This window comes from Hemicordylus capensis, chromosome 3 (genome assembly GCF_027244095.1).
Source record: "Hemicordylus capensis ecotype Gifberg chromosome 3, rHemCap1.1.pri, whole genome shotgun sequence".
Lineage (NCBI taxonomy): Eukaryota > Metazoa > Chordata > Lepidosauria > Squamata > Cordylidae > Hemicordylus > Hemicordylus capensis.
In genome coordinates, this window is record NC_069659.1 from 93,701,286 (window position 1) to 93,722,858 (window position 21,573).

At 42.6% G+C, this 21,573-nt stretch overlaps 1 protein-coding gene across 4 annotated transcripts in view; it reads right to left on the reverse strand.

The window, feature by feature from the left end:
• DSCAM (DS cell adhesion molecule) overlaps positions 1–21,573 on the reverse strand; it is a 579,300-nt gene that overhangs the window by 27,117 nt on the left and 530,610 nt on the right. For 3 of the 4 annotated variants that reach the window (XM_053310683.1, XM_053310686.1, XM_053310685.1), the window contains 2 exons: positions 16,327–16,524; positions 2,924–3,226 (listed from right to left, as the gene is read on the reverse strand). In XM_053310683.1, coding sequence (XP_053166658.1) covers positions 2,924–3,226; positions 16,327–16,524 — 501 coding nt within the window. The remainder of the gene's footprint in view (positions 1–2,923; positions 3,227–16,326; positions 16,525–21,573) is intronic. The other variant, XM_053310684.1, reaches the window with a different exon arrangement.

Genomic DNA, 21,573 nt, shown 5'->3' on the forward strand with positions numbered 1-21,573 from the left:
TCACGTTTTATAGAATAGATATGAGATGACTGGACCAGCATTTGAATAATTAATTCAATAACTGATGATAATGTTGTATGGGATTCTTGGAAAGCATCAACTTTCCTCCAAGGACTTGTTTCTGTAGTATGTAATTGATACGGCCAAATATCTGCATCCTGAAGATGATGAAAGGCACTTTAGGCAGTGGTCTCCTTCTCTACAGTTATCAACCTTCGTTCTTTGAATACCTGCATTTTCTAAGTAATGGCTTTGTAACTGGAGTACAATAGCTCTGGACTTCTGAGAGTGGATTTAGATACAGCCAAAAACTATGGGCTTGCACCTTCACAGGGATCTCATTTCTAATCCCCGCTCCTGTAATAATGAAAAAGTGACATATCATCACATTGTGCCTTTTTCCATCCTGATACTGACATATGGGGCAAGGGGAGCTAAGCAGAGTCTGCCCTGGTTTGTATTTGGATGGGTGACTGACTACATGTGAGCAATGTTTGCTGTAAGATATTCCACTTAGAGGATGGGGCTGTAGCTCCATGGCAGAGCATCGATTTGCATGCAGAAGGTCCCAGGTTCACTCCCTGGCTTCTCCAGGTACAGCTGAGAGAGACTCCTGCCTAGAACCTTGGAGAGCTGCTGCCAATTAGTGTAGACAATACTGATCTAGAGGGACCAGTGGTATTACCTTGTATATGGCAGCTTCCTTTGTGCCATGTGATGGAATCATTTGTTTTGTTCCTACAGGGAGGGGATGGGGAATTTGCCACAAAGCTACCATATTTAGTTATATCTGCCCTGAGCAAGGAATAAGAAAGCACAGTATATAAGGCACTGTTTGCACACATTAAAAAAAAATCCTGCAGAAGCCCAATTAGTTCATTATATGTTGCAAATTCACTAAATTAAAACCACACTGTATCTGGAACTACAGAGCAAAATAACTTCAAGTTACTGCCCCATGTTGGATGCTATCTTTTTCCTGCATTTACATGACATACACTATATACCCACAGTAGGAAACTGAAACCAGGACTTGCCTAACAGCACTAGATACCCTCTCTGACATTTGATAAATAAATACATTATGAAAGGGGGAAACTAGCAGTAGCAATTTCGCTCTATTAGGAACTGAGCTGGAACAAGCAGAAGCAATCATCTAATTCTGTCATACAGTGAATTATAACTTGGCCCAGAAATGATCTGAACATGGAAGGATTCATGTGTTGGTTCCTTATCCATCCCCCAAGACATTCGGTTCTCTTGAATTTTTTACATTTTCATTTTTCTATACTTCAGATACCTATAATAATTCTGTGTTGATGGATGCAAAAGTACAAGAACAATATTGACAGGGAAATGTATTGCATCTATTTGCAGTCAACATCTCTGAACTTTTCCAGAATTCTCTTGAGATCAGTGAAATGGAACTGCTTTGTCACATCATTCTTTATCTGTTAATGAAGGTGGGGGGGACAATCCTGCAGTAAGTACCAAGAATGTAATGAGGAGGACTTATGCCCCACCCAAATCAGGATGGGTGGAACTGCCCAAATAAGTTACTGCCTGGCCTTGACTCTACTCCAGCACATAAAGCAATATTGAAGTCTCAATCTGGAGAACACAGTTGTCTTTGTTGAGGTCATAACTGAGAAGTCATTCTCAATGGCCTGACTGGGCAAGAGGAAGACTACCTTAGAGTTCTGCATTTCAAAAAGACAGATTTCAAATGAGCCAAGCTGTCCTGAGAAAAGTAGCAGTGGAATAATATTCACTGAGGATAGAAAGGGCACAAAACGGTAATGAATAATGTACAACAGAGGTTCTCAAACTTGGGTCCTCAGATGTTAATGGACTTCAGCTCCCATAATCCCCAACCCAACGCCATTGAGGCTGGGGATTATGGGAGTTGAAGTCCATTAACATCTGAGGACCCAAGTTTGAGAACCTCTGATCTACAACTTGGATTTTTTTTTCTTCTTCTTGGCAGAAACTTGCCATTTCAGTGAGCTGGGGGAAAAAATTGAGTTGGGCAAATTTCCTCCCATTTTGGCCCTCTTTGGCACTATTGTTTCCCCTGGGAGTTCTCAACACAGCAGACTTTACTGTGAGTTTTCGACAAAGCTTTACTGACAATCTAAAGTTATCTCAAAAACCCGACCAAAAAAAGTGGATTTTTTTACCCTAGATATAAACTGGGCTGCACTCTAATGCACATTGAAAAACCCAAATTGTGGGTGAAGTGCTCCCCGATAGCTCGCAGGGACTTCAGGGTAAATCTGCCCGATATGTGAATGCAACCCCTCCATTCCAGAGGAGATGTAAGCTAAAGGGTTTTTAAATACCTGTGTGAAAAACTTCCTGGTCACTGTTCCTTTCCTGACTCCTGGATCATTCACATGGGTGACCCTACCAAACCAAGACAATGCTGTACTCCATCAGATTTGGCTACATGAAGATACAAGTTAGCACAATGTAAACTAACAGGACAGTTGCATATATATTGTTGAAGAGTCACCAACAAGGGGAAAGGTTGTTTTGGCACTGCTGAAAATGTTTGCAATTAAAAAAAAAAGTATTTTCAGATCAGTTCTAAAAAAGCTCTCACAGTGTGTGTGTGTGTGTGTGTGTGTGTGTGTGTGTGTGTGTGTGTTGTGTTTTAAATGGATATGGATCACATACTTAATAGAATCAGAGCATGGTTGTATCATGAGACTTTGGTGGCCAGGACTGCCTTTCACCTATCTGGGACTACTACACCTCTGCTTAATAAAACAAAATATGTATTTGTTCTGGAAATCCTTAGTAGAAGTGTTAAGTCCCTTTATCTCTTTAGGGATGGCATTAAGAAACTTTCAGAATCATAACATATGCAGAGAGTGAGTCAGAACAGATGGAACTTGCAGGGTAGCCTCAGGGCACTTACCTGGCCGATGTGCCTTTGGAACTGCCATGTTTGTCACGCGCCCTGCGTCCTGAGGTTTGGGAGGTGATGCAGTAAACCTGCAGATCCCCGATTCTGATGGGGTGCTTGAGGTTAGGCTGTCTGTGTATTCATTAGTCCCTGCCGTAAGCTGCTCCGATGAGGTGTCTGATATGAAGCATTCCGTGATGGTAAACTTGGCATGCCGCAGCTGCTCTTCCATCTTGGCATGTTCATATGCTCTTGCTAGCTCTTCATATGTGGAGGAGGCACTTTCTGTGGAGACCATGCTGCTCCTTGCTCGATCTAGGCACCAAAAGAAAGGTAGTCACTTCAGTAGGAAGCTTTTTGTTGGCTTTTTAATGAATGAACAGTACACACATTACAGGGATGACTCCATATTTCACCATTAGCATTTTTCAAATTTTCAGCTTGGGTAGTAATGTCATCATATGAGGCAAGATTTTTTTAAAAAAACACACGCTTGATTTGCATCATGTAAACAAGTTTTTATGTGCTGAGATGGAAAAAATCAGGAGTGAAAGCTGTTAATATTATTCTTTTAATTTTCTAAAATACAATTTTGTTTTGTAATTTCACTTTTTTGGTACTTATAAATTTTAGACAAAAGGGGCAATTGGAGTCCACTGAAAATACATACAGAACAATATTGGTCTGCATGTATTGCCTCATGCAATACACATTTCACCTGAAGCAATTCCTAAGGTGAATTGCAGACCCCTTAGTTTCCCTACTGAGGCAACACAGGGTCCAACCTGTGAGTGTAAATCCTTCTTCAATATGAATATATGCATTAGTCCCTGAAAATACTACAATTTCCAGGATCATCTGTGTTGTTCCCAGGACTACTGAGGAGAAAATAAAAATAGTAGTCATTTAAAAACATAAGACATGCCTTGTAGCTGCTGCTCTATTGCAATTGGGGCCTATGTGTATGTGTACATGTACGTGTACATGTACATGTAGAGATGGGGGGGGGTGCGGTTGGCAGGCCTGCCTGGTAAGTGCAGGGCTTCAGATTTGGTCTGATCCAGCTTTCATTGGGATGCAACCCAACCCAAAGTGGACAGTACCAAACTCTGATACTTTGGTTCAAACCCAATCCAAATCTTGCCTATTCACATAGGCCAGATCCTGGACTACAAGGGATTTTAAAAAAACAAAAAACAAAAGCTGTATTCACATGTTATATGCACATATACTTATTCACACTTTATGTTCAATCCATATACACTTTCGATTTGTACCATGCATTTGAGAGACTTGTACCCAGGTTCATGTGTACAGTTTACACATGTACCATCAGTCAATCAGTCACACAAAACATGTATATATGTAAACACACCTTTAAGCACATTCAGCAATAGGGCTAAAGCCACCAGAGGATTTTGTTTTAGCACAGCAAGGGCAGATATGAGGTTATCCCAACTTGGGCTGAACAGAGTATAGCCATATGTGTAATGTGTAAGCCACATCCAGCCCAGCAACATCTTTCCCTCTTGAAGAATGGCTTTCCATTTTCTTCTCAGAACTACTGGTTGGCAACTGCATCATCACATGGTGGCAACGCAGAACTGCCCAGACTTGGTTTGCCCTCTGTGGTGCACCTAGGTAGTTTGGGCATCTGGACCACCCCCCCAACGAGCCCCCCCCCCCCCCGCGAGCCCTATCTGCCACTGCCATGAGGCTGAACCACTGATCTTGCCAGTCATTCTAGCTGCCATGTGCGCGGCCAGGGGTGGGTGCGGCATGAGTTCAGCAGGCATCCCCCCTGTTGTGGTGGTGGGTGGAGTGGGAGCAGGAGCGGCCACTGGGCCTGGCCATTCGGCCCTTGAGAACTGCGAGATGCACCAGTGTACCTGCACAGTTTGAAACAAGACTCTATTCAAACTGTGCAGGCATGCTATACAGGCATGCCTTGCAGTTCTCAAGGGCAGCTGGGTCGAATGTTTGTCATGCATTGCCTTCACATGTTGCACATTCAGAGAACGTCCCACACAACAATTCACTAATTGGGATAACTTAGATGGATAACTTCATAATTCAACAGAAAAATGCAATTGTCTGGTTTTCATATTAACAGCACATTTCAGTGAAAAAATCCCCTAGAATTTAACTTTCCCACTAGAACCAATGTGACTATAAATATTGGTTTAATCATATAAAAATCACTAAAAATATCATGTGCTGAAGCTAGCTGCCAGTTTATTTCTGACCATGATAGTTCAGTAATGATGAAAAGTCTTCCATATTGTCTCACACTACTTTGCCCTCAGATGTGATAGTGTGGTCTACTGAACCCACTTTCTATCATGTAAATAATAAGACTTGCTATTCTAATGTTCTGAAGGTATATCCATGCACCTACTGGAGTGGACCTTTCATCTCTTCAGACTTCTGAAATCTAGAGAAAGTGTTTTAATTGGCTTCGGATGGCTGTTTTGACATTTGGTACTGTCACTTCTTGTGAAGACTCATTATGCTTACCTCCCCAATTCTCCTATTTCTAGGTGGCCCAGGAAGGTACCTCCAGGTTTCTGTAGTTCATTTATTTGTTCAAACTGAACAACTTCTACAAATTCATTTTCTAGATGAACACCCACTCAGAAGGTTGTATACTTTCACAAACATCCCAAAGTTGTTGCAAAGTATACATGAACATGAACAGACATATTTTAAAAGCAACAGCTATATAATCAATGTTGCAGTTTACTGCCCTGAGAGGGCATTGTAAGATAACTATCTTGTATGCAACTCTGATGAAAACTGGACTACAGTATTTATATATGTCTTTAAATATATTTGCAGTTGGCTAGGGTCAATAGCCAAGGCAATTCACATCCTTTCTCCTTCACTGAACAAGTGGAAACTTTAAGAATGACTCCTTTTTTCCTGAAGTGAAGCAAAATACTGTTAAGGCTGCTAACTGATCTATCCTTTGTTATGTGAATTGCTAGCTATTAGTTCAAGATGGTGGCTGATATTTTATCAATATGAGCTAGTGACAGAAGATGGTCTCCTAATAGCTAGGAATCTCTTTTGAATGTTTGGAGAGATATTGAGAGTATCTAGCTGGCATTAGCTGGAGGTGCAGCCTGGGGGAAGGGCAGGGGGCTGCACAAATTGCTTTCTGGGGACCTGTTGCCTACAGATGGAGTGCCGCTATATTTCTGCTTTATTCTGCTTATATAGTAGGTAATAAAGCAAACCTTACATATTGTAAGATATGGTAAGTCTACAAAGTTCACTTACCAAATGGAAACTAAACCTGGCAACATTGTCCCTGAAATATATCACTGCTTGGAAGTTGGGAGTGTGTAACAATAACACTTTTGGGATGTCTGTTTTCTGGGTTCAGTGAAACATAGGAAGCTGCCCATATACTTAGTCTGACCATTGGCCCATCTAGCTCAGTATTGTCTATATAGACTGGTAGCAGTTTCTCCAAGGTTCCAGGCAGAAATCTCTCTCAGCTTGTCTTGGAGATGTCAGGGAGGGAACTTTGAACTGCATACAAACATGCAGGTGCTCTTCCCAGAGTGGTCCCAACCCCTAAAGGAAATATCTTACAGTGCTCATATGTGGTCTCCCATTCAAATGCAAACCAGGGTGGATCCTGCTTAGCAAAGGGGACAATTCATGCTTGCAACCACAAGACCAGCTCTCCTCCCATGGGCAGTGCTGGTCCATTATGAGATTTTGCTACCTAAGGTGGAACACTAAATGGCAACTCTCCATTTCCTATCCTTTCTCCATTTCCCCCCTTTAAAAATCACACACCGCATACTTTTCTTCTTTACAATGCTCTTCATTTTCTGTTAGGAAGGGAAGAGGCATTTTGCCTTCCATCTTCTGCAGGCCATCCACATGCATATGGAGTGCTGGGCGGGCTGTTGTGCTGCCCCAGGAACTGGTCCACAGTCTGCCACCTAAAGCAGCTGCTTCACCTTGCTTCATGGTAGGGCTAGGCCTGTTGGCTTTCATGCACATGTTGATACATACGTATTCTCACACACACACACACACACACACACACACACACACACACACACACACACACTATCATGGGCACAGAGGGTGGGGAAGACTGGATGCAGGAGCCATCCCCAGAAGGCACCACCCTACCAGAGACTCCCATAGGAGGGGAGCCCCAGAAGTCAATAATGCTCCACTCATGGTTTGAGGAGATGGTTTGCCTCTCAACATTCAACAGTGCAGGAGGGCTCATTGCAGCTACTGTACCACCTCCAGAGGCAGATGGAGGCTTCCCCGCTCCCTTGGAGCCTGCACTGGTGAGACAGGGCACAATCCCTTTAAGTTCAGACAGTTTCCCAGGAAAGGGCGTAGTCAGAGACACTAACCTGACAGCAGGACAGTTATGCCCTCAGCTGGCTCTAGAGTCTAGACTTCTGCTGAACTTGTCAACAACTTGCTGGTCTTTGATGCTGACATCCAATTTGCATCTGCCCAACTCAACAGTGAACTGTCCATGGTCCTGATTGGACTCTTGCTGATGCCCTTACCACACAACGTTACTGGTACCCCCGTGGGTCCCAGTCTGGAGCAGGCTACACACAAACTACTCCCCATATCACATGCAGTTTGTAAAATTTAAGTTGTTCTATTCCGCATTCATCTGACCATGAGATCCTCCCTGATCCTGTGATCTTTTGATTGGACTGAAAGGGAGTGCAGGTGTTGCCATGAATCCGATCCTGCAGCCAACATTGCCAAGGGTGGATAAGGAATGAGAATGAGGGCTCAGGGAATGAGGCAGCAGTTCAGGGAATGAAGCTCAAGATGCCTTAGAGTCACCAGCTCAGCCACATCCTGAAGATACACCATTGCCCTTGTCCTCTGATTCAGAGGATTCCCTGGAGTCTCAGCCCTCTGCAGTGGGGACACACACACACACACACACACACACACACACACACACACACACTCCTACTGTAGTAGCTGATGCCTGCAGAATAGATCCCTAAGTCCTTTAAGCCTCTGCAGTCCCTGGAAGATAGGGGAGGACTCTGAGACAGGAGTCCTGGGTCTGCAGTATTTAAGGCCTCAGTTTGCGGTAGCTGTTGCTGTAGCAATATCTCATTCTTCTTAGTGGATGCCGAGTTCTCAGCCTGGGAGCTCTCCTGATTTCTAGCTGATCTGACCAAGATCTATATGATCAACAGAACCAGACAAGACCTGGTCTGCCTTGTCATATGCTAACCATTGGACTCACCTAGAGAAGGACAAGTGTAGCAGAGTGAACTGAGGGGGTCTTCCTTATGTCTTTCAATAATTGTGAGCATGCCTGTACATCTACTGGAGGAACAGTAAGTAATTCTTTATTTATGACCCAAGGTCAGCATAACATGACATAAACATCATAACATAGGGAGATACAATTGGAAGAGAAAATATGTAAATATATACATACATTTATAAATATATAAAAATTATTTATTGATAAATAATAAATAAAAATTTAAAATTAATCAAAAAGGACTCGCTGCCATAACAATCCTGCAATAAAACAAAATTTTGCCACCTTAAAGGTGACATCTAAAGTTCTATCGACAAGAAGATAAGAAACATAAAAATCTCCTGAGCAACCTGGGAAGGGCGTCAGAAGAGGAGTTAGTAAGGAGCATCTTAAATCTCTATATAATGGACAGCACAACAAAACACGTTGGATGGATTCAACTTCCCCCATACCACATGGGCATAATCTATGCTCCCTAGGAATACTCAGTAAACTCCTCGAGAGTGCCGCTGAAGGTAACATGTCATGTCTTGCTCTTAAAAATGCCCTCTTGTAACATGTCATGTTCAAAGCATTCAAATAGGCAGCAGGGCCCCAACTAGAACTGCTCAAACCCAACCTCATTTTAGTACAATCAGGGATTCGGGAGAGTTCTTGTTGAATTTCAAAGTCCAAGAGTCTTTGCTTCAGAATCTGCCTAGCCTGTTCATAACTTAACAAGACAAGGTTAGACAGACCCAATGAGACAATTTTGTCCTGAATAGCCCAGGCCCAAGTTGGCTGGAATACATCAGCCAAGATAAGAGAAATCCATCCTTGGGGAAAAATCTGACTTTAAGCCAATAGGTCAAAATAGACAACCAGGCTTGATCTGCAGAACAACCAACTCAAACCTTAACAATGCATTGGAGACACATCTAGGTACTCAAAGTAGAGCCCTAAGGAAGTCATTCTGAACCACATCCATAGACTTGTATGAAGGAAAAGGACCAAGTTGTGCCCCATATAATAGCTGGCTCCTAACTTTGGCCACAAATAATTTCAAGGTGGCCAAAATGATCTCACCTCCTTTAAAATAGAAAAATTTCCAGATAGCCAGAGAACTTCTCCGTGCCATAAGGATTTGATCTATATGCACCTTCCATGAAACCCCTGCTTGCAGGGTCACACCTAAATATCTATATGTATAGACCTGTTCTAACTGTTAATCCTCAATCGATCATCTTAACTGCCTCGGTCTCCTTGCAAAAATCATTACTTCAGATTTAGAATAATTGATCAAAAGATAATTGGCTCTACAGTAGAGGGCCAATCTTTTCAAGGCTCGCCTCAGGCCCACCGGAGTCCTGGCTAAAATAGCAGCATTGTCTGCATAAAGAAAAAGAGGAATACACACACCTGCTGCAGATGGCGAATGTAGGCTGGAATCGGTTAGACAAGGGGCCAAGTCATTGAGATATAAATTAAAAAGCAAAGGGGCAAGGATACATCCCCACCTCATTCCTTTATAGGTAGATATAGGTTGTGAAAGCTCCCCTTTAGGATGACATCTAATCCTGATATTCAAGCCTGCATGGAGCTGTTGCATTAAAAAAGAAGCCGCTTATCGATGTTCTTTTGAGCTAGCTTCTCCCAAAGCAGTCTTCTAGATATAGAGTCAAACGCTGATTTAAAATCAATGAAAGCCACATACAAAGCTGACCCAGGCTTATCTCCATATTTTCCAGTCAGAAGTTGGAGGATAACGACCTGATCAGTGGTAGATCATCCAGTTCTAAACCCGGCCTGTTCATCCCCCCAAACACTCTCATCCTCCATCCAGGCATGAAGTTTGGCTCAAAGGAGCCTAGCATACAGCTTGCTGACTGTACTTAGCAGTGAGATAGGCCTATAATTCGAGGGAAGATTTCTTTCCCCTTTCTTATAAATTGGCACTATAACAGCCGTACTCCACCCTTTCAGAATTAGTCCAGTGGAGTCTGTGTAGGTGAAAAGCCTGGCCAGCACAGGGGCCCACCATTCAATATCCAACTGAATAGCCTCAGGGTTAATACCATCATATCCTGGGGCCTTACCTGTTTTCATTTCACATATTAATTTTTCCACCTCCAATTCCATAACTGGTGGCCATCCCAGAGCAGAGCTAAAATCCAGCTTCCCAGGAGCTGAAGGGAGCTCCCCGAGATGATAAAGATCACTAAATTAATCACCCAATCATTCATACACAACCACTGCTCAAGGCCGGAGTGAGGAAGAAGAACAAGAGCCTCTCCTACTACTATCATCCACACTGTCTCCTCCTCCCACTGCATAGGTGGCTTGAGCTTCCTGCTTTATTAACAACTGTGCTGGAGAAAGGCAGTGAACAACACTAGGCTTTTTTGTTCTCACATTAACCGACCCACCCCATCATAACAGCCCAAATATACAGTTTAAATACTCCCTCAGCCCCCTTTTACCTAAGGCACTATAGCATCACACAATTTTGCAAGTCATACAGTTTTAGTGTACAGTTGGGTCAGGGCTCTTAAAATGAATATTTGGACAGAAAGCTAAATGCAGGCAGTCATTGCAATACTGGGCACAGAATCTCAATGTTTTCTTATAAATAAAACACATTTTAATTATCCTTATTAATGATCAATAGATGTAGGGTGTCATTCATCATTATGTCAAACACTACAAGCAAAGCCCCAGCCAAATCAAGAATGAAATTATGGTCTAGTTATTCACTGCTACACCCCCCCCCGCCCCGCCCCAAGTCTTGCTATGCTGCCTCATCATGGTGGTGGTTGTGGGGGTGTTCCTGGGAAGGATAAATGAAGTATACCAGGAGGTATACTCCCAGTAGGGTCACCCAAAGTGTGAAGGTCATCCCAGCTGCCAAGCTAAAGCAAGCAGGCACCTATATTGGGCAGCAGTGATATAGGAAGGTGCTGGAGGTGGATGATCATTTCAGTGACAATGACAAAGGCATCATTTCAAACTGCACGGGAGAAGGCAATGGTAAACCACTCCCGTATTTTACCAAGAAAACCACATGAATAGACAAAAAAAAAAAAAAAAAAAGATTGTCGATGTAGTGCCATATGATGGGCCCCTCAGGTCAGATGGTACTCAACATGCTACTGAGAAAGAGCTGAGGATCTCTCAGAGTACTGATGGCATTTATGACACAGTTAGATTAAAGACTTTTAGATGTCTAGTGGCTGATGTTGCCATGCAGGAAAAGAAAATCAGAAGCTGCAAAGACAGAATTACAATGGGAACGTGGCACATAAGAAGCATGAATATGGGGAAGCTCAACAGTGAAAGATGAAATGAATCGACTATAGATTGACATCTTGGATATCAGTGAATTAAAGTGGACTGGAATAGGACACTTTCAGTCAGAAAATCATGCTGTTTACTACTCAGGACATGGAAAACAAAGAAGGAACGGTATTACTTTCATAGTCAGGAAGGATATAGCAATGAGAGTACTTGGGTACAATGCGGTCAGTGACTGATTAATATCAATTAGATTTCATGGACAGCCCTTTAACATGACAGTTCTTCAAGTCTATGCCCCAACGACTGATGCAGAAGAGGAAGTTGATGAGTTTTATGCTCAAGTTCAGTCTGAAATTGACAGAACATGAAAGCAAGATGTGCTGGTGGTGGTTGGAGACTGGAATGCCAAAGTTGGAAATAGGATGAACACACAGCCAGACTGTATGGCCTAGGAAACAGAAATGAAGCAGGAGAATGACTTTTTAGTTTCTGCCAAGCCAATGATCTCTTCACTGCTAACACATTCTTCAAACAACCAAAGTGGCACCTATACAAATGGACATCACCAGATGGAGTACACAGAAATCAAACTGATTACACTATTGGTGCAAGGAGGTGGGAGAGCTCAGTAATAACAGCAAAAACATGGCAGGGGGCTGGTTGTGGAACAGATCATGAACTGCTCATGTGCAAGTTCCAAGTTAAGATAAAGCAGAAACACAAAGCTATCCAGCTTCCACGATATGATCTTGAGAATGTACCCACCATTTTCAAGGAGAACATTAGGAACCACTTTGAAGTTCTGAACCTTATTGATAGGGAACCAGAGGAACTGTCAAATGAAATCAAAGAAATTGTTAAGGACAAATGTGAAAAGAGACTGCCAAAGGCCAAGAAACAGATGAGAGCAAAATGGATGTCAGAACAGAGGGTGGAAATTGCCAAGAAGAGGAGAGAAGCCAAAGTCAAGAAAGAGAAAGATCCCAGGAAAGAACTTAATAGGGCATTTCAGAAAGCTGTTAGAAGAGACAAGGAGCAGTACTACAACGACATCTGTAAAGACTTTGAGGATGGAAAAAGACATGGAAAAAGAAGGGAAGTTTCCCAAAAGTTCTCTGAACTCAGACGGAGGTTCCAGCCTCGAACTGGTATATTAAGGGATGCTAAAGGACAGATAGTAACTGATTCAGAGAAGGTCAAACAGAGATGGAAGGAGTATACTGAAAACCTGTACAGCAGGGACATCAACATTCAAGATACTCTAGAAGATATTCGCTACTTGTAAGAACCTCTAGTACAGGAAGATGAAGTTAGATCAGCACTCTGGTCATTACCAAGTTGGGACGCTACAGGAATTGATAGAATAGCTACAGAGAATGTGGCAGGCAACAAAAGAAGAATCAGTCAAGGCTCTAACCAAACTATGCCAGCAATTTGGAGAACGGCACAGAGGCCAAAAGATTGGAAGAGGTCAGTCTACATACCCATGCCAAAGAAAGGAGACTTAACAGATTGTGCAAACCACCACACAATATCCTTAATTTCACATGCTAGCAAATTAATGCTCAGGATCATCCAATGCACATTAGAGCCCTATGTGGAAAGGGAAATGCCAGATGTTCAAGCTGGTTTCAGAAAAGGCTGAGGAACAAGAGACATCATTGCTGATGTACGTTGGATAATTGAGAAAGCCAAAGAATACCAGAAAGAAGTCAATATGTTCTTCATTGACTGTAGAAAAGCTTTCGATTGCATCAACCATGTCAAGCTGTGGAATATCCTTAGGAAAATGGGTGTCCCAAAACATCTCATTGTTCTCATAAGAAACCTATACACAGGACAGGAAGCCACAGTCTAGATGGAACATGGTGAAACAGATTGGTTCCAGATAGGCAAAGGAGTAAGACAAGACGGTATATTTTCTCCATATTTATTCAGTTTATATGCTGAACATATACTGAGAGAAGCTGGATTGGAAGAAGAGGAGCATGGTTTTAAAGTTGGAGGAAGAAACATCAATAACCTGAACTACACTAATGACACCACTCTGATAGCTGAGAATGTGGATGATCTACAAGCTCTAGTAATGAAAGTCAAGGAGCAGAGTAAAAAAAATGGGACTACGACTAAATGTAAAGAAGACTAAACTAATGACAGTATGTACAGCAACCAGCCTCAGAACTGACAATGAAGACATTGAAGTGGTGGATAGCTTCTGCCTTTTAAGATCGACTGTCAACAGTAAAGGATCCAGCAGTCAATAAATACGCTGCAGACTAGCACTTGGTAGGGTTGCAATGAAGGCTTTGGAAATGATATTTAAAGGCTGTGATATATCTATACCTACAAAGATTAGAATTGTTCCGACAATGGTTTTTCCCATGATGCGAAAGCTGTGGATGCGAAAGCTGGACTTTGAAGAAGCAAGACAGAAAAAGCATTGATGCTTTTGAACTTTGGTGCTTGAGAAGACCTTTGAGGATACCATGACCAACCAGGAAAACAAACAAACGGATCATAGAACAAATCAATCCAGAATTTTCAATCAAGACACAAATGACCAGGCTCAAACTATCATACTTTGGACACATTATGTGAAGACCCAGCTCCCTTGAGAAGTCTATCATGCTGGGGAATGTTGAAGGAAAGAGAAGAAGAGGACGACCAATGGCAGGGTGGATGGACTCGATTATCACAGCAATGAATGCACCACTGAGAGACTTTAAAGGCCAAGTTGAAGACAGATCATCCTGGAGAGAATTTATCTATGTGGTCACTAAGAGTCAACACCATCTTGACGGCACTTAATCAATCAATTCACTGCAAAGTTTTATAATATAGTATCAAAAATATGTGCATTGTTCTCCTACATTGGGGCTTCTTAATATTTCTGCAAGCCAGGACATGAAAACTTTTCTCTTGCCACAAGACAGGGGTAATGGTTATATTCCCATAGAGAATGTATATGTCTAGTGCGGAATTCTGAGTATTGATAGCCTGGTGAGCATGAGAAATGGACTCATGCAGAAGATTTTAGGGACAAGACTGGTAAATAGGATTGGAGTGTGTGTGTGTGTGTGTGTGTGTGTGTGTGTGTGTGTGTGTGTGTGTGTAAAATATGAATACATATATTAGAATGTGGCAAGTTGTGCTGGAATGAAAAGCCCCCTGAAAGAGTTGAGCACTAGGGATGTGCACGGAACCAGGTGGGGGAGGCTCAAAAGCAGGTGTGTGTGCAGCTTTAAGGGTGGGGGAGGATGGAAAGACAGTCAATGCCCATCTAAAGAGGATTGGATTCTTAAAGTACTAGAATTGGCAGAAATGGTGAAACTAACATCACTACTAAGAAATAAATTTGAAGAATTTAAAAAAGAATGGGACCCTCTTCTTGTCTATTTAAAAATACATTACAAAATGGATTTTTGTCAGGCTTTTGAGGGCTAACAACAAATGTTTCAAAAATACCCCAAAGTTGTTTTCTATATGAACTACTGGGGAGAGAATGTTTAATCTATAGGCAAGATCCGGTTATTGTTAACAACACTTGTTCCAAGGATGAGATGGAAGTCTTTCTTCTGTATGTTTGTGAGTGTCTGTATCATTTGTGTTTGTCCTTTTGTGTTGTGAAAATTGAATAAAAAGTATAAAGAGAAAGGGTGGGGGAGGGTGCACTTACCCCTCCCGCCGCTTTCTCCCCTCCAGCATCTGATTTTAGTAAAGGCCGTCAGGGCAGCAGTGTACCTCCCTGCTGCCCTGTTGCTCCTGTTTACCAGAACTACCTGGAAGTATCTGGTGCTCCTGCGCACGCCAGTGCAGGCACATCAAATACTTCCAGGTATTTCCAGTAAATGGGGGCAATGGGGTGGCAGGGAAGTTTACTGCTGCCCTGATTGGCTTTACTAAAATCAGACGCCAGTGGGGGGGAAAGCGGCGGGAGTGGTAAGTGCACCCTCCCCCACCTTTCGAACCCGCCTTTGAATCGGTGGAACCATCTGCTGGTTGAACCGGTTCGAAGGCCAATAAAGGGCCTCCGAACCAGTTCCATGCACATCCCTATTGAGCACAATGTACATGTTACTTCATACTTTTTCCTTTAAGCAAAATTCACCCCTGTGGAATAGGCTGTGGGTTCTAGTTCTATTCCCACATCATGTTCAATGCATGTTCAATCTGTACAGGATATAGAAGTGCAGTTATTCACACATTCAACACTTGCACAGTAATACTATTTTTATCTGTTTCCTGCATTTGAGAGGCTTGTACCGAAGTTCACATTTAAAATGAATGCATGTACAGTCATTCAAACAAAAACATGTACATGTGTACAGACACCTTAATGATATATTATATATGTCTGAATAGGGCTTCTAATGCACAATATTCTCTTTCATCATGTAGTCATTTATGAGTCACATTCCTGCAAACAGATTTCCCAGAAAGAACTTACAATGTTACACCTCAAGCCATTCATATTAGAGCTCAAGTCATTCGACATCGGATGCAGTCATTTTTGCCTAACACTGCCACATCCTGGTTGATGCTGTTTCATGCAGCAAATTCCCAAACCTTTCCCTCAAAGCTCAGTAAGTAGAGCTTTAGGGATAAGAAAAGCATAGCAGAGGGGGAGGAGAAGGAGGGAGTAAATGCACACAAAGAGAATTGATTCCCCCCCCCCGTCACTTCCTCGTGTTCACTGTTCTTGTTTTCCTAAATGATTAGAAGATGCAAAAACCCTATCTTAGATATAATGTTCAGAACCCAAAGGAGGATAAAATCCAATATACTAAATTGCATGAATGCTCTATTCTGATGATAATCTTGTCCTTATTCTGAGGTCTAGAAACAAATATTGTACCTGTATCTTGTGATGGACTGACACTGTAGCTGTCACTCTCTTTATCCACAGACCCTGTGGCCCTGGGGGTTGGTAGCCTCCAATCTGTTGTTAAAGTGTGGGCTGATATCGTGGGATGGGGTCTGTTGAGAGTCCATTGACTCGCGTATCTGTTGCGAGCTGTGGGCCCAGCTTTTGCATTCCTTCTTGTTGTAGGATCTGCAATTAAACACAGAGATCATCACTGGCATTGGAGACCTGATTAGCCAGTGAAAGAAGGAAGGAGAAGAGTTGACAAAAACCGAAAATGGAATTGCTGTTGAGTGACAAATGGGCTGATCTGGTTGGTCATCAGACGTAATGCTACCATATTCTACTGACTGCTAAGATATATAATGTCAAACATATTTTGCATGTTTGGTCACTCTAGTGTAGTGACACTGAGAGCAACCTCAAGATGACATTTGTGGTGGCCCAACCACTGCCAGCCACCACTTGCCCGTCCATCACTCACATGCCAACCGACCACTGGGCCATGCTGCATCATGGTCTAATGATGTTAATGCACTGGTGTGAGCTACTGCCATGATATTGTTAAACCATGTCACAGCTGGCAAAGGGAGGCAGGCTGGCTGTGGCAGCAGCAGCACTGGCAGAGGCGAGTGAGTGACCAGATGGCCAGAGGACAGACCCATACTTGGCCACAGCAGGAGGATGTGGTGGGCAGCGGTACACTCAGTAACACTGAGTACCCAGTGTCAAGTACCCTAAGAGGCAGAACATGGGGGAGGGGGAGGGCAGCCCCCAGAGATTGGCAGTCCAAAGGACATTTGTCCTGCCCAACTCCCCAGCTTAATTATACCTAATATGCACCTAGGAACATAGGAAACTGCCATATACTGAGTCAGACCATTGGTCTATCTAGCTCAGTATTGTCTTCACAGACTGGCAGCGGCTTCTCCAAGGTTGCAGGCAGGAATCTCTCTCAGCCCTCTCTTGGAGAAGCCAGGGAGGGAACTTGAAACCTTCTGCTCTTCCCAGAGCGGCTTCATCCCCTGAGGGGAATATCTTGCAGTGCTCACACATCAAGTCTCCCATTCATATGCAACCAGGACAGACTCTGCTTAGCTATGGGGACAAGTCATGCTTGCTACCACAAGACCAGCTCTCCTCGCCCTAGACCAGCTCTCCTCGCACCTATTTATATGGTTGCCTTACTAATGAATATTTTATGTCATGCAAATAAAATATTCCTGGGGAATTTATTTTTAACAGAAAAATTATCTAGAAATCAATAGTTTCCTGATTGTGCCTAAATCTCAATGCCTGCTATCATTTACTCTCCCCCACCCCTCGCCCAGGAGTGGGTGGGTGTGGATTTGTTGAAAAGAGAATAGGACATAAAAGAATCATGAAAAGATTTTTCTTTTGAGGCATCTGAGGGTGTTAATAACAATGGGAAGTAACAGTATTAAAATACAAATTCAAACTTATTAAAAAGTTATTTTATTTGGCTTGAAAAAAATTAAAATAGCAAGGCTGCTCCTTTGTATTAGTTTGAATTTGAAATGGGAAATTCTAAAATGAGCAAGCTAGGGATAAGTAGTCATAGATATAAGGATTATTCATGATTCATCCCTTCACATCAACACATTGACAGCTTTTTTACTTACAAAGCCATTTAAAAATATAAACTGTTCTTGTGTTCTTCTTTCTTTGAGATTAGGGTAATAACTAGCACAAAAATAAAAAGGTTCAGCTCTAAACATGCTGTTCTGCTTTTTCTGCGAAGCAAAGACAATAGTCAGATAAGTGGCTGCCTTTGAAGCCAACCCCCAATTTAACAGTATGCTGCAGCTTTATATATTGATTGTGCAATGTTTTTTGTAAACCTCATCTAACCATTGTCAAAGTGCTAGGAAATCTGCCAGGCATTAGAAAATGGTACTGGATTTGGTAAAACAAAACAACAACAACAAAAAACTTTAGCATATTATATCTGCTTACTGAACAGTATTTTGAATTGCACTGCAAATTCGTCTGCTCCACACGCACCCTTGCAATCATACATCTGCTTAATAAATATTATTGTTTGTGCAATGAATTTTGTAAACTACATGGAATCAAGGCCAAAAAGCTAGAGAATATTCTATACGTGAGAAAACTGTACTGGATTTTGCCAAAAAATCTGAGTATATAGGTGAACCTCATTATCTACAGTCCTGGCACATGCAGTTTCGTGTATCCACCGTCAGGTCATATGCACCCAGCCTTGTTATTTGCAGATACAAAAAGGGTTAAAATTTGCCTATTTGCAGTTCCTAGGTGGCCAAAAATGACCTCCAAGGTAATTTCCGGTCACCATTTTGCTGATCAGAGCCATTTTGTGGCACTTTCCTAAAGAAAGGTTTTCTGTAGGTTTTTTTGTGGAAAATGGGCACAATTGGATGTTTGTGGGGCATTGCTGGACATATGGAGACCTGAAGAACATGGCACAGTATGTTATTTCTCCAATTCCCCCCTACACACACACACACACACACACACACACACACACACACACACTTACACTTTTTTGGCCTTCCAGGAACCTAACCTACCAATTGCCCTTGTCTTAAGGTCTTTTTATGCGTGGTTTTATCATCTGCGGAGATGGAACCCCTGTGGATAACAAGGTCCACCTGTATATTAGATCTGCTTACTGAACAGTATTTTGAATTGCATTGCCAACCTACCCCCCGCCCCAAAAGAAAAATGATTAATGAACCAGTATAGAAGCAGAAAGCCCAACTCATATTAAAAGGGAAAGGAATCAGCAGAAACACATAACTCAATGGTGGTCTATTGTATTCCAGCCAACAGGAGATGGGCAGTATCTGGTTTGGCAAATACCATCTCTTAAGGTGCAAGGGTGTAAATGTTTCAAATAAACCAGAAGGAGACAGAATAGAACCATATAAACACCAGACAGAAGGATGTATTAGCTGGTCAAAGAGATCAAATGGCCATAAGAAAGATAGCATACACCAGGTAAGGGATTCAGGGTACAGGTGCTTAGATGCCAGTGCCAGAAGCCTCTGAGCTAAGATGGGCAAGCTGGAGTGCTTGGTTGCTAATGAAAACATAGATATAGTGGGCCTAACAGAAACATGGTAGAATAGTGAAAACCAGTGGGACACTGTTATACCTTGATATGAACTCTATACAAATGTTGGGGAGGGGCAAATTGGGGGTGGTTAGCATTGTATGTTAAAGAAAGGATCAAATCTAACAAGCTAGAAAACCTAGGAAGGTTTTCTAGGAAGCCAAGAAGATGGGAGTCCTCCACAGAAACTCTGTGGGTCAGACTTGAAAGGAAATGTGTTACTAGGGACCTGCTATTGCCCTCTTGAACAAAACACTGACAGTGATGGGAGTTGCAGAAGGAAATCAGGGAGACGTCAAAAAGAGACAGAGCCGTAATAATGGGTGACTTCACTTACTCATAAGTAGACTGGGTAAATTCACATTCAGGTAATGACAAAAGCGGCGGGATATCTAGATACACTAAATGACTGTGCACTAGGTCATGGAACCAAGTAGAGAGAAGGCAACCTTAGACTTAACCCTAAGTGGTGCCCAGGACGTAGTACAAGATGTCAGTCTCATGGAACCTTTAGAGAACAGTGTCCATAGTGTGATCAAATGAAGCATACATGAGGGGAGAGAATCACCAAGGAAGTCTAACACAGACAATTTGAACTTCAGAAGAGGAAACTTCTCTAAAATGAGGAGTTTGGTGAGAAGAAAACTGAAAGGGAAAAGTCACTTCACTCCAGAATGCAAGGAGTTATTTAAAAACACAATTATAGAAGCCCAGTTAGAATGTATACCAAAAGGAAGGCATGATACCACCAAGTCCAGAAGGATGTCAGCATGGCTAACAAGTAAAGTCAAGGAAAGTATAAAGGGGAAGAAGACTTCCTTCAGAAATTGGAAGGCCTGTCTAAATCAAAAGAACAGAAAGGAACACAAACTCTGGCAGAAGAAATGCAAGGAGACAATGAGCCTATTCCCACGATCACTAGAAAACCGGTTAAGGGGGCCTAGCCTAGTGATTGTCAGAACCACGGGGCTTGTGGGCGAGCTTGGTGGTTCCATGACGGCTAGCCCACTTAATTCCCCCTCCCCTTAAATGAGGTTAACTGAGAGAGCGCTCTGTTAACCTTGTTTTTTAAATTGTGTGCTGCCGCAGTGTGTGGAGACACATGAGTAGACCCCCAACTGGGAGGCAACAACAGGCCTTCTGGCCTGAGAGGTCCCCCCAGAAGGACCAGCACACTCTCACAGGCCATCCTGGGACTTCCACGAACTGGGTGACCCCTAATCTCCACAGTCCCCACCAGCTCTGTGATGGAGCCAGTAGTCGTGTGGGTGGCCGATCCAGCTGCCCAGGACTGCACAACTGATCATCTGTGTGGAGAGTGGGCTAAGCCCGCTCTCTCCGTCAAACCCTCCCAAGAACTGAAGTAATGAGAGATGACATTCAAAACGGTCTGGAAAATTTAAAAAAAAAAAAAATTGCCAGGGCCAGACGACATCCACCCAAGAGTCCTTAAAGAACTAAGAATTCAAATGTGAAATTGCCGACCTCTTTGCAAAAATACTTATTTTAAAAACATTTTATATCCCACTCTTCCTCCAAGGAGCTCAGAGTGGTGTACTACATACCTAGGTTTCTCCTCACAACAACCCTGTGAAGTAGGTTAGGCTGAGAGAGAAGTGACTGGCCCAGAGTCACCCAGCAAGTATCATGGCTGAATGGGGATTTGAACTCGGGTCTCCCCGGTCCTAGTCCAGCACTCTAACCACTACACCACACTGGATCTATATATAATATATAGGGGTAATATATAACTTTCCCCTACTAGGTTCAGACTGGAAAAGTAGCCAGTGAAACACCGATTTTTAAAAAGGGATCCAGGGGAATCCGGGGAATTACAAGCCGGTTAGCTTAACGTCTGATCCAGGCAAATTGATGGAAAGCATTCTCAACGTTGAAATTGTTAAGCGTATAGAGGAACATGCCCTGCTGAAGGAGAACTAGCATGGCTTCTGCAAGGGTAAATCTTGCCTCACCAACCTTTTGGAGTTCTTTGAGAATGTCAACAGGTGTGTGGATAAAGGTGACCCAGTTGTCATACATAGTATACTTGGACTTTCAAAAAACTTTTGACAAAGTTCCTCATCAAAGACTCTTGAGAAAATGTAGCAGTCATGGGATGAGGA